The sequence below is a fragment of the Micrasema longulum genome, unplaced genomic scaffold (genome assembly GCF_059751315.1).
Source record: "Micrasema longulum isolate JH-2025_06_02 unplaced genomic scaffold, ASM5975131v1 h1tg001651l, whole genome shotgun sequence".
Taxonomy (NCBI): domain Eukaryota; kingdom Metazoa; phylum Arthropoda; class Insecta; order Trichoptera; family Brachycentridae; genus Micrasema; species Micrasema longulum.
The window spans coordinates 91,272-106,181 of NW_028278830.1; the positions used below are offsets into that span (position 1 = coordinate 91,272).

At 29.8% G+C, this 14,910-nt stretch overlaps 1 protein-coding gene across 2 annotated transcripts in view; it reads left to right on the forward strand.

Moving 5' to 3' along the window:
* The first annotated feature begins 7,650 nt into the window (after positions 1-7,650).
* kon (chondroitin sulfate proteoglycan 4-like protein) overlaps positions 7,651-14,910 on the forward strand; it is a 35,863-nt gene continuing 28,603 nt past the window's right edge. For both annotated transcript variants that reach the window (XR_015824302.1, XM_088237133.1), the window contains exons 1-7: positions 7,651-8,098; positions 9,249-9,385; positions 9,822-9,968; positions 12,229-12,372; positions 13,248-13,429; positions 13,874-14,081; positions 14,638-14,793. Coding sequence is in view for 1 of the 2 variants with exons in the window: in XM_088237133.1 (XP_088093259.1) it covers positions 8,005-8,098; positions 9,249-9,385; positions 9,822-9,968; positions 12,229-12,372; positions 13,248-13,429; positions 13,874-14,081; positions 14,638-14,793 (1,068 nt within the window). In the remaining variant the exon portion in view is untranslated. The remainder of the gene's footprint in view (positions 8,099-9,248; positions 9,386-9,821; positions 9,969-12,228; positions 12,373-13,247; positions 13,430-13,873; positions 14,082-14,637; positions 14,794-14,910) is intronic.

Below are 14,910 nucleotides of genomic sequence, written 5' to 3' on the forward strand. Positions count from 1 at the left end.
ATACTTATAATACTAAATGGTTTTTTTTCACTGTTTTAACTCACTGTAATTCATGTCAGAGAAGTCACTATGACTAAATTTACATTAAATCATTCCGATTCAAGATCTCCATTCCTGATGAAGTATTAACTCAGATGAGATAAAGCTTCCTAATTTCCACCAGGGAGTGTCTTGGTTTTTAAATGTTTTTAATATTCAGCATTAATCTTCATTTCTTTTAAAAATATTTCATAATTTCCCAGAGATTAAAAAAAGTAGTCTAGAGTAAATACACCTTTTAAATAAATATTTACATTGACTTTTAAATACTTACGAGTAGTTTATTTATAGGGATAAACTACGATATTCGTAGTTTATTATTACGGATACCTAAACTGCGATATCGCTGGTTAATTGTTACGAATAACCAACGATCGTAGATTATTATTACGAATAAACTATGATATCCCAAGTTTTTGTTACATATTATTAACTATGATATCCATAATTTATTGTTACGAATCCCTAGTTTTTGTTACAGATAAATCATAATATTTGTAGTTTATTGTTACAGGTAAACTATCCGTAGTTGATCGCTAAATTTTTAATCGATTTAATACAATTATTTGATATGAAACGAACTGTTTATTTGTTATATCAAAATAAATATGAAATAAATTCTAATTATTGTAGTTAACGTATTTGAATGCAAACATTCCCATTCATTCCATTTACTTTGTTCCGGAAACATAACTATCACTGTTCATGAATAAAGAATAAAACGAAAAATAAAAACCGGTTAAGGAATAACTGCTTACAAATATATTATGGCTAATTTAAGGCATTTGAAACGTAATAAAATATAAACCATTTGGTGTCAAAACACATGTGTTTATTTATATGTCGTTATCTATTGCTAAGATTGTAATTTTAAATGTTATTTTATAAACGTAGGTACTACGTATACACTGTAGGTATTGTGTAAATGCAAGTCCAATAGAAATTCTTCTGAACTGTATTAGAATATTCATAACCCATAGGAGGGCCAATTTAATAGGTCAAATTTGACAAATCATCAAAATTCAACAACATAACCTTGTAAGGGCTGTAATAAAATATTATTTATATACATATTTATTGTAATAACGACAAAAGAAGGTAATTTTACGATTTACTTTCACTAATAAACCATTCTAAACATAATAAACTTTTTCTGTTCTAAACGTCGTTACAATGTTGCATCAGTGAACCCTTTTTTTTTTTAAACACTAGGGATGTTACCCAGAAAAATCGAATGTTGATAATTTTGTTAAATTATGTACTTATCTTATTTTGTTCTTTAAATTTACGATAGAAAGTAATAATGGGACAGGGATTTGACTTATGGTTTTAAAAATAAAATTACAATACTCATAAGTACTTTTTCATAGTAACTGAATTCAATTCACATATATTATGTTTGAAGTCCGAATCGATTCATTAACTTTAATCGATGTTTTTAAGCAGGTCACCTCACTATGAAGCTAAAACCGACAAATGTCAAATGTGACCTATTAAATTGGCCCTACTATAATGGTTTTAATTAAGTACAGTGCATTCAAATCGTTAATGGACATTGTTTATGTGTACGTGAAAGAAAGTGTTGGTATCTTAAAGTATATAAAATATTATGGTGTGCATACATACACAAACAAACATTTTTTTTAACAATGTTTGATTATTCTCAAAAATTTTTCCCTCTCTGTTGAAATAAATTTAAACATTTTTTTTTGCTTTATTCACCGACAGGCACGAACACATTAATATAAGCCATTTAATATTTTAACGCACTGTACATAGCGACTAACTACTGTACTCATATATTTGCGATAATTATTTAACAATGCCAGATATGTGGAAAAGTAATATATTACTCATTTTTAACTGACCCTTGCAATTCAGAATTGGGATATTAAGTTAGATAGGTTTATTTATTAACAATATTAGTGTCGGTGGCCCAAAACTCGTAAAAATTCATAAAAAAAATACACAAGAGGCTTTTTTGGGGTATTATTATTCAAATACTATCATTTTAGTTAATAGGGGAAATCGGGGTAAATAAATTGCGAATAAAAATACAATAAGTAAAATTGATGTTTGCAGTTCATTCTTAAAATAAAACTACCAACTTTGCCAATTACGTTGATTAAAAAAAATTCAAACATGTAATTTTTTTATGGAAAATCTTAAAAATGCTTTCGCATGAAATTTTCGGCAACACGAAAATGGCGGTTAGCCACGTACAGAGTAATCGACGGTAGTCCAAAAGTTGTTAAGCATTACAAATATCACAATAATGATAAATATCTAGAGCACCTACTTGTATGTATTTTCACTCGCTTTTATTCATATATTTTATTCTAGAATATTTTTTTCAAATTAATTTTTCATCTAGGATAAACACATTTTACATTAAAACCCCGTGTTAACCACTACAAATTTTGGAAAACCTCTCTTCACTCACTGACTCAATTCAAACTAAAAATATAAAGTAATTAAAATATTTAGTTTTTCATTAATAATCGCGTGTATTTAGAGTTTTGGAACGGCATACAAATTTTATTAAATTAAAAATTATGTTTTATAATATAATATTGTAATCTTCGTCATTCGTTTTTGAAGGCCTGAGATTTGATGGGCAGAATGTAAAAATAATATTTTTAGATACAGGGTGCTAAAAAAGCTACAAAAGTTCATTTACAAAAACGCACAGATTGTGATTTTTATAAATTTTCTATGCATGTGCGCATATGATGTTATGAGCATATTTATTGTACCTATGTAATAATATATGTAATGAACAGTCTATAACTTATCATTTTTTTCGTAAGTACGTATACATTAATTATAAATATTTGTAGTAGATAAATGTGAAAACGTAGTTAAAAATATTACATTAATTTTGTAAGAAAAATACGTAGATACCTACACGTTATCTAAAAAAGTATCTGGGTAAATAAAAATAAACAAAAGTGCAAAAATAATACCCTGTTTTATTAAAAGTGTAAATATAAAATATAATGTAAAGTATGATAATTATTATTGTAAATAAATTATTCAATCAAACACATATTTTTTATTGACGTGAATTCTGTGGCATTTGGGTAAAGAGGTACACAAATCACTATTAACTGATTGTGCGGGAACTACTTAAAATCTCTTGCTGATTTATTACTTAAACATACGATTTGGGGTGCCATCTTTTTTTTTTTCATGAAATATGTGTGTTTTTATTATTTACCCAAATATTTCGATTTTTGGAGCCATTTTCAACGAGTTGTAAATAACTCACCATTAGAAAATGGGAATCAAGTTGGGGAATTCTGATTCAAGAGTCCGCAACACTAGACACAGGACCACAACCCGTAAAATCTTAAGATAAACTTTGAATACTGAAGCAATAAAAGTCATAATATTGCTTTTCTTTTCATATTTGATTTTCATTTTTGTCAAAAGCGAATAAGAACCTTAGAGTATATACATCTATATATACTCTTAAGATAAGAAAACAGTTACATGTTAACCTAATAGTACTTTAAATATATAGGGTACTAACCAATTATATTATTAAAATGAATAAATTTTTCCAACTAGTATCTCTTTACCCAACCTTTCCGTAAACCTTATATATTTATTTATTCAATAATTTATTTATACGCCCTACAGGTTTTTACATTTATTAGTAATACATTCAAGCGCAGCAGTGTAATATAAGTATAAACATAGAATTCAAAGTAAAGATAGCATAAGAAAAAATAAAAGGAACAAAAATAAGGAAATGTACCCACATAGGTATATGGGTATGCAGAAAAATATTTAATATATATATATATATATATATATATATATATATGTAAACATACACACATACATGCAAACCCTTATGCACCCTTACACACACACACATATAAACATGTACATACATGCATATACAGGGTGTTCTTTAAACCCTGTCACATCCAAAACCACGATGATCAGAACGGGCAAGAAGACATTTTAGAATTTTTTCAAAAATATTTAAAACGAAGAAGATTAAAAAATATATATCCAAGAAAAAACAAATGGTTGCTTACTTCTGCAGGGGTGAAGCAAGCGTTGACGGTGTATCAGACTGCCCCCCTCCCCCGCCTCGTTTCTCCTCTGCAGAAGTAAGCAACCATTTGTTTTTTTTAATATTTTATTTTTTAAGATTTTAGTCGTTCTAAAAATTTAGTGTAATGTGCTAATATGTCTTCTTGCTCATACTGATAACCGTGGTTTCAGATGTGACAGGGTAAGAAGAACACCCTGTATATATATACAGGGTGTTCATAAAACCATCGTAAGAAGAGTAGTAAGGGTGTTCATAAAACCCTGTCACATCCGAAACAACGATGATCAGTATGAGCGAGAAGACATATTGGCACATTAAAATAAATTTTTAGATGGAATTTTTTTTTTAAATTGTTTTTTTTTAATGGTTGCTCACTTCTGCAGGGATGAAACGGGGAAAGGAGAGGGGGGAGTCTGATACACTGCTAACAGCGCGGCCGCGCCCCCCTCGCTTCTCCTCTGCAGAAGTAAGCAACCATTTGTTTTTTTAATGTATATTTTTTTTAAACTAGATTTGTTGTAAAAACTCATTTTGATGTGCTAATATGTCTTCTTGCCGTGATTTTGGATGTTACAGGGTTTAAAGAACACCTGTATATATGCACATAAATATAAATATTATTATAAAGATACAATAAAAAAATTAGTAAATAAAAAACAGTATTGAGAAATTTTATACATAATTATTTATATTTATATACTTCAGAATACTTAACCTTAAGTTATATAAAAACAGACGAAATATATCAACTTTAGCTTACTCGTTACCTTACCGCTGCGCTGGCCGGTGTAGTCAAAATATTGGTGAATTGTAATAATAATTATGACAGCCAGGAGATTAAAAAGATAAGGTCAGCTGGCGAGTATTTCAAACAGGTATTTTTATGCTGATAATACTAGTTAATTCCGGGACGTCCAATACGCCATTTGCTATTTTACATCAATTAAATTAATAATTAATTATTCACTATAGAGTAGAACTGCATACTTACTTACTATGTCAATTTTAGTGACATGAATAAACTTACGTTTACTTTGCACGTAGAATGTTCAATAGGTTTGACAAGAGTGAACGCCATATCATACGCATACGCTGAAGACATGGTACTGCTAGCTCCGTTCTAAGCAGGACTTCAACAATCAACTTTAATATGTGAGCAGTTTAATAAAAAATATAAAGGTGTTATTATTATTTATGTCAAATATTTTTATTACATTTATAATTATCTAGACCTTGACCGTTAAATTTTTCATAAAATAATAATGTTCCTTCTTTATTATAAAATTATTTTTTTTAGACCCCTCAAAAATATTTATGTTAATTTAAAGAGTTTCTAAATATTACGATTTGATTTCATTCATAAAAAATCTCCATCTAAGAATGGACTTAGCCATGATAAATGGAAACTTACCTGCCCAGAGGACATACTATATTCACGTTGAAATGCTCTAGTGTTAAAAAGATTCTTTGGGAATAAATTAGAAATAATATGTGCAGGTGTGCATTTATATATACATATAATAAATACGATTATAATTGTATATTATTTTGATACACCATTCCAAATTTAACATAGAATCGATTACAATCGCTATAAACAATTTCTATTTGCTTGTAATTTTTTTAGATTTAGTAGTGCGGCCAAGCACACACGAAGTTCTTTAAATAATTACTATTCTCATACAATTTACTGATTACAATATCAAATTGCCCTGTCCATTGAATTCAAGTACTAAGCACCTAGATGTGGCAGAAAGATGCAAACCCCATTTTTTACAAGTAATTCGTTAATCTTTTCGTTTCTATTATATTCTAAATGCAATGGTTGTTTTTTATAAAAAAAATATTAAGATTGATTTTTAATGCATCAATCTACCCCACTTCTCTCTTATCTCGGTATGGTTGGCAACACTGTTTGTAACATGGAAACCATGAACATGAACATAACGAAAATTAGAGATGTTCACTCGAACGAAAAAAATCGAACGCGTTCGATTACCATATTCGATTAGTAATATCATTATAATTTTTTCCCACGAAAGTGACATGTTTTTAGTAAATTTAGTTTGGAAAACTTAACTTTAGTGTTCAAATGTGGTTATATGCATAGCACAGGTACATCACTGTGTAGTCACTGGCCTCAAGCTAAGAGTAGTGTCAAATGGTAAGGTACCCTCAGATGTGGTAACATAAAACTGGGGTCACTAGTCCGGGGTACTGATTACAAACGTAAACCATCTAAACGCCAGCATACCCACCACATACCACACACCATATCCGAGGACTTAAGTTAGTGCCCACATGCAAGAAACAATTGCTCTTTGCCGAACGAAAAAAGCTTCTTGAAGGAACTCTACGTATTTTGATAGCTTTGGCAACTTTGCGCTGAAAGAAGGTAATTCAGAAATATAAAACATCTTATTCAATTGATCATTTAAACAACAAAAGATTCACGCTTCTAGCGCCCGCTGGAAAGAAAACAATTTTAACTAAAAAATGTATTTGAAATATTTTACAAAATAATGTCCATGCATTTTTAAGATACGAGGCAGGGTATTGCGGCAAGTATTTCATAATGAAAGTATTTATATTTAGAAATAATTAGATTACTTTTGTTTGTTACACATTTTAATATCTTTATGTAAAAACATTTCACCGAATCAAAAAAAATATTGCAAAGTTAACGATTACACTAGCGTTTTTGTGATTGAATTGAAAATAGACATTTAATTTACCTTTCAAATTGTTTACAAGAAATATTTACCTAAAACAAATATTGAAAATTGTAGTTAATTATTTTGATATTATTACAATTTTCACACAACATATGCACACAGAACATATGCATATTATCAAGCTTTCACAAATTTTTATGCTTACTTCTAAAACGAATCACTAGTGTATTTAAAAGTAATTGAAATTACTGCGTGGGAGTCTGAATGAAAGACATGAAAAAAGTTTCTCGATAAAAAAGTACTCTCTCTTTTTTACCCAACGACCTAGCTTTTCGTGAAAAAAAAACATAGTTTGTTATCATTTCAAACCACCTAGTGTTGTTTTATTTCATTAATTTTATTTTCTTATAAAACCCCAAATATTTTTTTTCTTCATATTTTAAACAAACAAAAGAAGAGTTAAAACCTTTTCAACTGATTTTGCATCTTTATATGATAAAACATAATTTTTGAAAGTTATGATTTTCTACAGGAACTTTCAGGACAATTCTTTCCAGTTTTCTTCAGCGTTAAAAGTTAACTGTTTTAACCGATTATCAATTTAGTAAACAATTATCGTAACGAATGTTTCACAATAGATTATAAAATTTACTGTTTAATGTTTACTTTAAATAATGTATTTGAAAACAATGCGTTGAGACCATTGCCCTTACCACGCAGTTTTGCTGGAATAAATAAATTAATAATAATTATTAAGATTAACGAACATTTTACAACCGAATGCCAAAAATTGTTTGTGATTAATAAATGGTATATCAAATAAGTCGAATTGTTCGATTATAATAGCTAGTTATCTGCATCCCCATCTCTATTGGGAAGTATAAGGGCGCGGGCGTATGTCAGACGCGACGTCAAATGTTGAAACAAAGTGCATTTTTTGTTTTATTTTAGTGGTTTAGCTAATGTTTTAGTGTGAAACAACTTTAGTTTAAGTGTATCAATTATACATTCAAGATTAGTTAGCCTTCTTTGTAGATTCACATTTGACTTTATCCGTGTGCCATTTTGCTATACCACGCCTGGTCAATTTGTGTAAATTACGTCAAAATGAATTATACAATTTAAGTTCTTTGTGTTTCGAATAGAATTAACAATAATCGTATTATGTGATTCGAGGACTGGAAAACGCTAGGATGAACATTTAAATGTGCAATTACAATGGAGCAGTTTATATTCCTAAAAGTGACTATGAAACTAATCTTGGCATTATCATGCATGACAATTAACAGTTTATGCGATGCCGCGGATAGAGGTGAGATTCTCATATCGTTTGTTCTGTTTGTCTCCCCGAAATAACCCGCTTCGTACGTTCATATTAATTAATGTTTTCACTGTCATATTATTTATCTTGAAGTGGGAGGTACTTAACTCCATTGGAAAAACAACCCTAATGTAATCAATCAAAATAAACATTTTATTTAATACTATGCATCCCCTTTAGAAGTTGACTTATTTTCGACGGTTTTGAGTTTACATTATAGCCCCATTTAAAAAAAATGTGTACAGATAATTGTTTTTTGACATGTATTGTTATACTTACACAAATAACTGACCTCTCCATGATAATACAAACGTTTTATCTCGAACTGGGTTGTGGTTCCTTGGTAGTATTGTGGATTCACAGATCAAAGGTTACATTTTTCTAGCACAAGTTAGTTACGACTTTTAGAAAATGACCTCAAAATGGAAAATATTTTAGTAAATAATAAGAACCCAAATGTTTTTTTAATTCTTAAAAAGAAATTAAATTACTGTATTGATTATTTATTTATTGACTTATTTCAATAACCCAACAAAATAACATACCCTGAGTGTAAAACAGCAGTATGTGCAAATACTATAATTTGAGATGTGGGAAATTAGAAAATTTTATTCGAAAATTCTAGCATTAAAATTATTGACAACTCTGTATTGCGTTAGTAAACATCATTAATCTTTGATAAAATATAAAATTTTACTTTTATTTAACATGATTCTATATTTGTTTATTACATTCTGCTATTAGTTTAGTATCGAAGTTGCCCCCTACATTACTCAACTGCTGTAAGTTGATCCCAGTGAAGGACTACACAACCTGATGCTTTGTAAAGTAGGCGAGCGTGGTTAAGGTTTCCCGAAGGCAAACTCAGTATGCGTCCCATTCAACTGAATTTCCTCCACTTGAAGACAATAACTGTCACGGAGGTTTCAGCATTTAATTAATCATTTCATCTCTACATTCCTGACAAAATCAACCAAAAAGTGTTTTAAAGATCACACAGAGCAACACTTAGAAAATGCTAGATGCATGGGGTGCACATTATGTACATGGGAAAATCCAAAAGAATGCACTCTTCACCTTTTTTTACTCTCATAACTAATTAGCTCTTGTTATCTGACCAGTCGTCTATATTTTGTTTCAGCATCATTTTATGGAGCAAGTTATATTGCTTACCCGCTTCAGGAAGCGAAAGGCTCTACGGATCTAAGCTTTAAGTTTCGTACACAACTCTCTGATGCTCTTCTTCTATTGGCCGCCGGAAAAACAGATTACTGCATGGTAATTATCTCTTAAAATGTTTTAATGTAATGTAAAATTATAGAAATAATATTTAAATAAACGAATCGAGGAGAGAAAATTCACTGACAGCATGTAATCGTTGTAGGATTTAGTACCATATATATCACATGATAAAAAACAACTGCCTGGAATTCAAAGCTTGATTGAGAATTATATATAATTGCATAATTAATAAATCTTTAATTATTCACCTGATTTGTTTAAATATTGACAATTTAAACTCCGCATACCTATTTTAACAGAGGTAATATTTTTATAAACAAAATTTGTAGAAGTATCACTGTATTTCTTTCAAAATATTAGAATTAGTTTCAACCTAGAACATCACTATTCATTCATTTTAATACATTCTTAAAAAATGGTAGTAAGTATTTTGTAGAAAGTATAATATTATGTTTCTATATTTTTCAAATAGATTCGACTTGAAGGGGGTCGTCTTAAACTACATATCAATCTTGGCGCAGGTGAATCAGAAATCTCATCACCAAGAGGCCTTTACCTTAATGACACCAAGTGGCATCACTTAAGTGTTGTTAGACGGGAGGCGAATTTATCTATAAAGGTAACGTAATTTATCTATACAGATATTTTTTTCTTCATATTTTTTCCATTTTAAACTATAATTAATAATAAATATAATGTGACCTCACTGGGGTTACCCGTGCCGAGGACACATACGGAGATGGACATTGCCACCCTCCTGCGCAGAGACATGAATATAAAACAAGGGCAAGAAATAATATTACTGTCAATATTTAACATTTGAACAAAGGTGCAAGGATTATTTTTCTGACAAAGTATTTAATGTGCTTCCACATAAAATTTAGATAATTCATGAAAAACAATATTTTAAAAGAGAAATCAAAATTTGGCTGAAGAAAATTAGGATAGAAGAAAAAAAATTTTTTGAAAGGTACGTGAAATATGTAAAAAATAAATAAATCGATAACTGTACATTCCTCCTCAGAACAGGTTTTCCTTGTGAGGAAGACTCTTAAATTACCTTTGTGTATAAAGTATTTTACATAATAAATAAAAATAAAATAATATACACTACATCTAAATATTCTCATTTACTATTGGAGATGAAATTAAAATATTTAGAACAATAATGTTATCTAGAATAATTATGTTTGTGAAAGCAAATGATTCTACCAAATCCCAAAAGAAACACTCCCACACTACCAGATGTCAAACTAAAGAATGGGTCATGGGGTCTACCACAAATTCTGAATTCGGGCAAAGAAATTTCAGGTTTCTGGGCCCCAAAATATTAAATATGTTACCCGAACATTACATAACCATGACCCGAATTCTGTTAAACAAATTTGTAATAAAATGGTTTCTGGATTTAGGTAGAGAAAAATCGGAAAACTTACTAAAAAACATTCTAAAATAATAAATGGTAAATATATTGTAAAACTTTATAATAAATTAACTAATAGGTAGTCATGTGATTGTTTATTTTTGCATAAAAATGTCTGCCTTAAAACAGGTTGTACCTAGTTAGGCAGACTAGACATAATCCAGAGAAATCTGTGACCTAAGTTTTTATGTAGTAGATAAAGCCATTGTATTTTTTGTTAATAAACCATCATTATTATTATTATTCTCAAAGCTAATTAGAATCCAAATTAGAATCATTCAATAAATTAGAAAACACATTTTCTGTTTTGATAATAATATGGATTACAAATATTAGAAATGTGTAGTCTAATAGTCAACTTCAATGGACCAGGGTGTCAGCAATTTTCTTTTATAAAAGATTAAATCGTTAAAAAGTTAGGCAGTATATTTACATTATTATATTGTATCTGATTCGTTATTCTACTCAAAACAAAAAACGTTTTTAATAATATCTATTTATAATTTAATTTTACTAAGGGCCGGTTGCATCAAAGTTGGTATAAATTTAGTTTAAAGTTAAATATTTAAACTTAGTTAAGGCTCAAAATCTGGTAACTGAAAAATTCCGTTGCATCAACATTATTTTAGTTAAGTTAAAGTTAAGAATGTTGCTACTGTAAAGGTTCAAGTTTCACCCTAAAAATTGTTGGGATTTTTGCGCAAGCACGTACTTGTTTATTTACATGTAGCAATACACATGCCCCCCGACGCGTCTTTGGGCACAAAAGTTTTAATTTCGTTCCAATTTTCAGTGTGTGCGAAAGGGCGAAGCAACACTGCGCATTCGGAGAAGAAAAGAACAAAAGGGACATCGTCCTTTTTGAACTAGATAAATAATTAAAAGAGCAAAAGCTAAAACAATATGATGAACTTTTTACTCTAGAAATAGAGCAAAAAAAAGACATTTTTCGGGCAACTATGGCAGCCTTAAATGCCCAGAAAGAGTTAGCTGAGCTCAATCTAGCTCTATTTAAAAATAAATAAACAGCATTTCAATACAGTGATGATTTAGATTTATTTTACACCACGCCACTGATGATCAAGTCCTGTGTTTTGAAAAATAATTAACAATTAAATATTTAAATAATTATTAGTTCTTCACTTTTTTGACATTCGAAATCTTGCGATAAAGTCGGACTCTTCCCACAAAAAATTTTGCAACTTTTCACAGATCGATCAATAGATTTAAACACTCACGACGCATTTTTGACAGATGGCAGATCGCATTTAACTTTAAACTTAACTTTAAACGGTCCCCTGGCGGCCGGTCAAATAAAAGTAACTTTTTTGTTAATATTTAGTTAACTTTTTTTGATGCAACGCATTTTGGCATAAAAGTAATTTTTATTTGACTTTAGCCCTGACTTTAACTTAACTTATGACGTATAATTTTTAAAATTGTATTTATTTTGCAGATTGATGATTCTGTTGTGAAGAAGCGGTTACCGGGCAGATTTTTCGAGTTAAATATTCACTATGGAATCTTTCTCGGTGGTCAGGGAGACTTTTCTGAACTATTTCTTGGCCATATGGAAAATCTTAGAGGATGTATGGAAGATGTAAGTTAATCCAGTTATTAATCCATGACTATTTATTTCTAAACTTTTTTTTTTACGAACGATTTTATTTTTTGCTATGCATTTTATCTTCCAAAGTTATTGTCAAACTTTAGGCCAAATTATACCTAGAAGTCCATTACAGCACCAAACACATGAAAAATATCTCAAAAAGTTGTTTTTAAAATTGTTATTTTTATTTAATAAAGTTATTATTGTGTACATTATGTTAATAAAATAAAGAGAACACTATTTTGAGTATGTTCAAATGTTTTTAGATATGGCTTTTACTTTACCAAAGTCAACAATTAGAAACGTTGGGGAAATGTAGATGCTCAAATCACAATCAGAACGGTAAAGCAGCTAATGACAGGTCATAAATCCTGTAAATGCCCCGACTTCCATATTTTTTTTGAATATTTTTTATTTGAAATGTTTAAAAAGTACAAAATTTTTACAGAGTAAATACATAATATGGTGAAAGTACACATGAAGATAACGAAATTAATACCACATAAAAAAGAGGAAACGTTTAGTGTGGTGTCCATATTTTCTTCTTTAAAATGTTTCCTCATTGTTGCATTCAACAATAGAGAGTAACAAAATAATAAATCAGACATGATATATTATCTGTCTTCATAAGATTACAAAATTATATTTTTACATTACTTTTAATGATACATTTATTTAATAATTTATATTTTAAATTATCCTGTCTGGATAGTAAAAATCGGAATTAAAAGGTATGAATAATGAATTGAACCAAATGTAATAACTCTTTACTCACATACTCTTCTATTTTTTCATCGTTGCCTATATATATTATAGTACTACTAACTACAAAATGTGAACCTATTCCATAATATTTTGATTTACAGGTTCAATATAATGGAGTGAAGATTATAGAGAAAGCACGCAGTCGAACTGGTGCTGTGCGTGTGGAAGGTGTTACATGGAATTGTGCTCCAGAGTTTGATGCTGACTATACTGCTGCAATTAGTTTTATTGAAGAAGGCTCCTATCTTGTCTTGCCTAAAATCAATTCTCGTGCAGGTGGAAGGTATGCATGTTATATATTATGTTTTTTAGGTGGGAGTTACTCATTTTTTGCCTTGTTTATTATGTATAAGGCTTATATTTACTTCAAAATGTCTGTTCCATCTATTTGCTCTAACTATTGTGTGAGGGTCTGGCGGGAAAGTTGGCTGAGGCCTTGTCAAAGAATTTCTTCGCATTTGCTTTATGAAGTGGAGACCGCAAAACATTATTTCAGGATAAGCCAGGCCATTGACGTAAATCAGCAGACCTTCCGTCGCACTTGGAATTATTCAGCATTTTGTGTCCTTTTATTTATTCTAATAATGTATGATATTACCTCTCTGATTATTAGATAGTGACAGATTTCCATATTCCCTTCTTCTCCACCTCTGTTGTTAAATAACAATAAACTCTGTGTGCTGATATATTTTACTTGTCCTTATCATTTGTGTTTGTTAATTTTCAGATGGCAAATTGAATTGAAAACAATATCACTTGATTGCATTGTTCTTTACAATGGAGGAGGTAGTCGAGGTTCCGACTTTTTATCGGTGGAGGTTCTGGAAGGGATGATTCGCGTTAAAATGGCACGAGGTCAAATAAAACACACTGTTCGTGTAAATGACGGACAGTGGCACAAGCTACACTTGTTATTCAACCCTTCATTGATAGAGGTATTGATTATAAATAATGTTTATTATGTATCAAACATTTATACAGTAATTTCAGGTAACGTTGGATAACTTTTTATGGGGGAATAATCAGCTGCAACTTTTTAGATTGTTTAGTGTTCTTAAAACATAATATAGTTAAATTTGACCATAAAATTTGTGAAAATATTCGAAATGACTAAAATTATGTTTTTGCGTGGTTCCATGTTATATTGATACTTTGGACACTTTGACACTGGACATAAATTTGTTGTTTTTTTTTTACTATATAATCTCTGTGCTCTGTGCTCTGTGCTCTGTGCTCTGTGTACATTTCAACATAATAATGTTTAATAAAGCTTTATTTTTAAACAATACGTCAATACTAGACGATGAATTGCAAATGACACTCAATAACAAAACATCATTCTTGATAAAAACATTTCATTATCGTGATTACTGGAAATCAAACCTGTTACTCCTGTGCATGTGGCAAGCATCTGAGTTGGAGGGAGTTATTATTATTTTTTAAATCTTTTATTTTTATTCTAAAATAATTGTTAAACCCTCAATCTTGTAGCTTTCAGTTGATGGTGTTGCAATGAGTACTCGTGTGGAGAATACCGGTGCTCGTTACTTGGATCTTTCCGATTCTTTTTACCTTGGGGGCATCGAACCTGACAAAAGGCAAAGAGCTCTTATAAAAGGAATCAAAGCTGCTGACTCCAGTATCATGGTAAGATTTTATTTCTTATGTAGTATTATAGTAAATTTTACCAAAATTATTTGTTTAAAAATGACAAGACGGAAGTATGTTTAACCTTAGTATGTCTTGAAAATAAGACTCTGATTA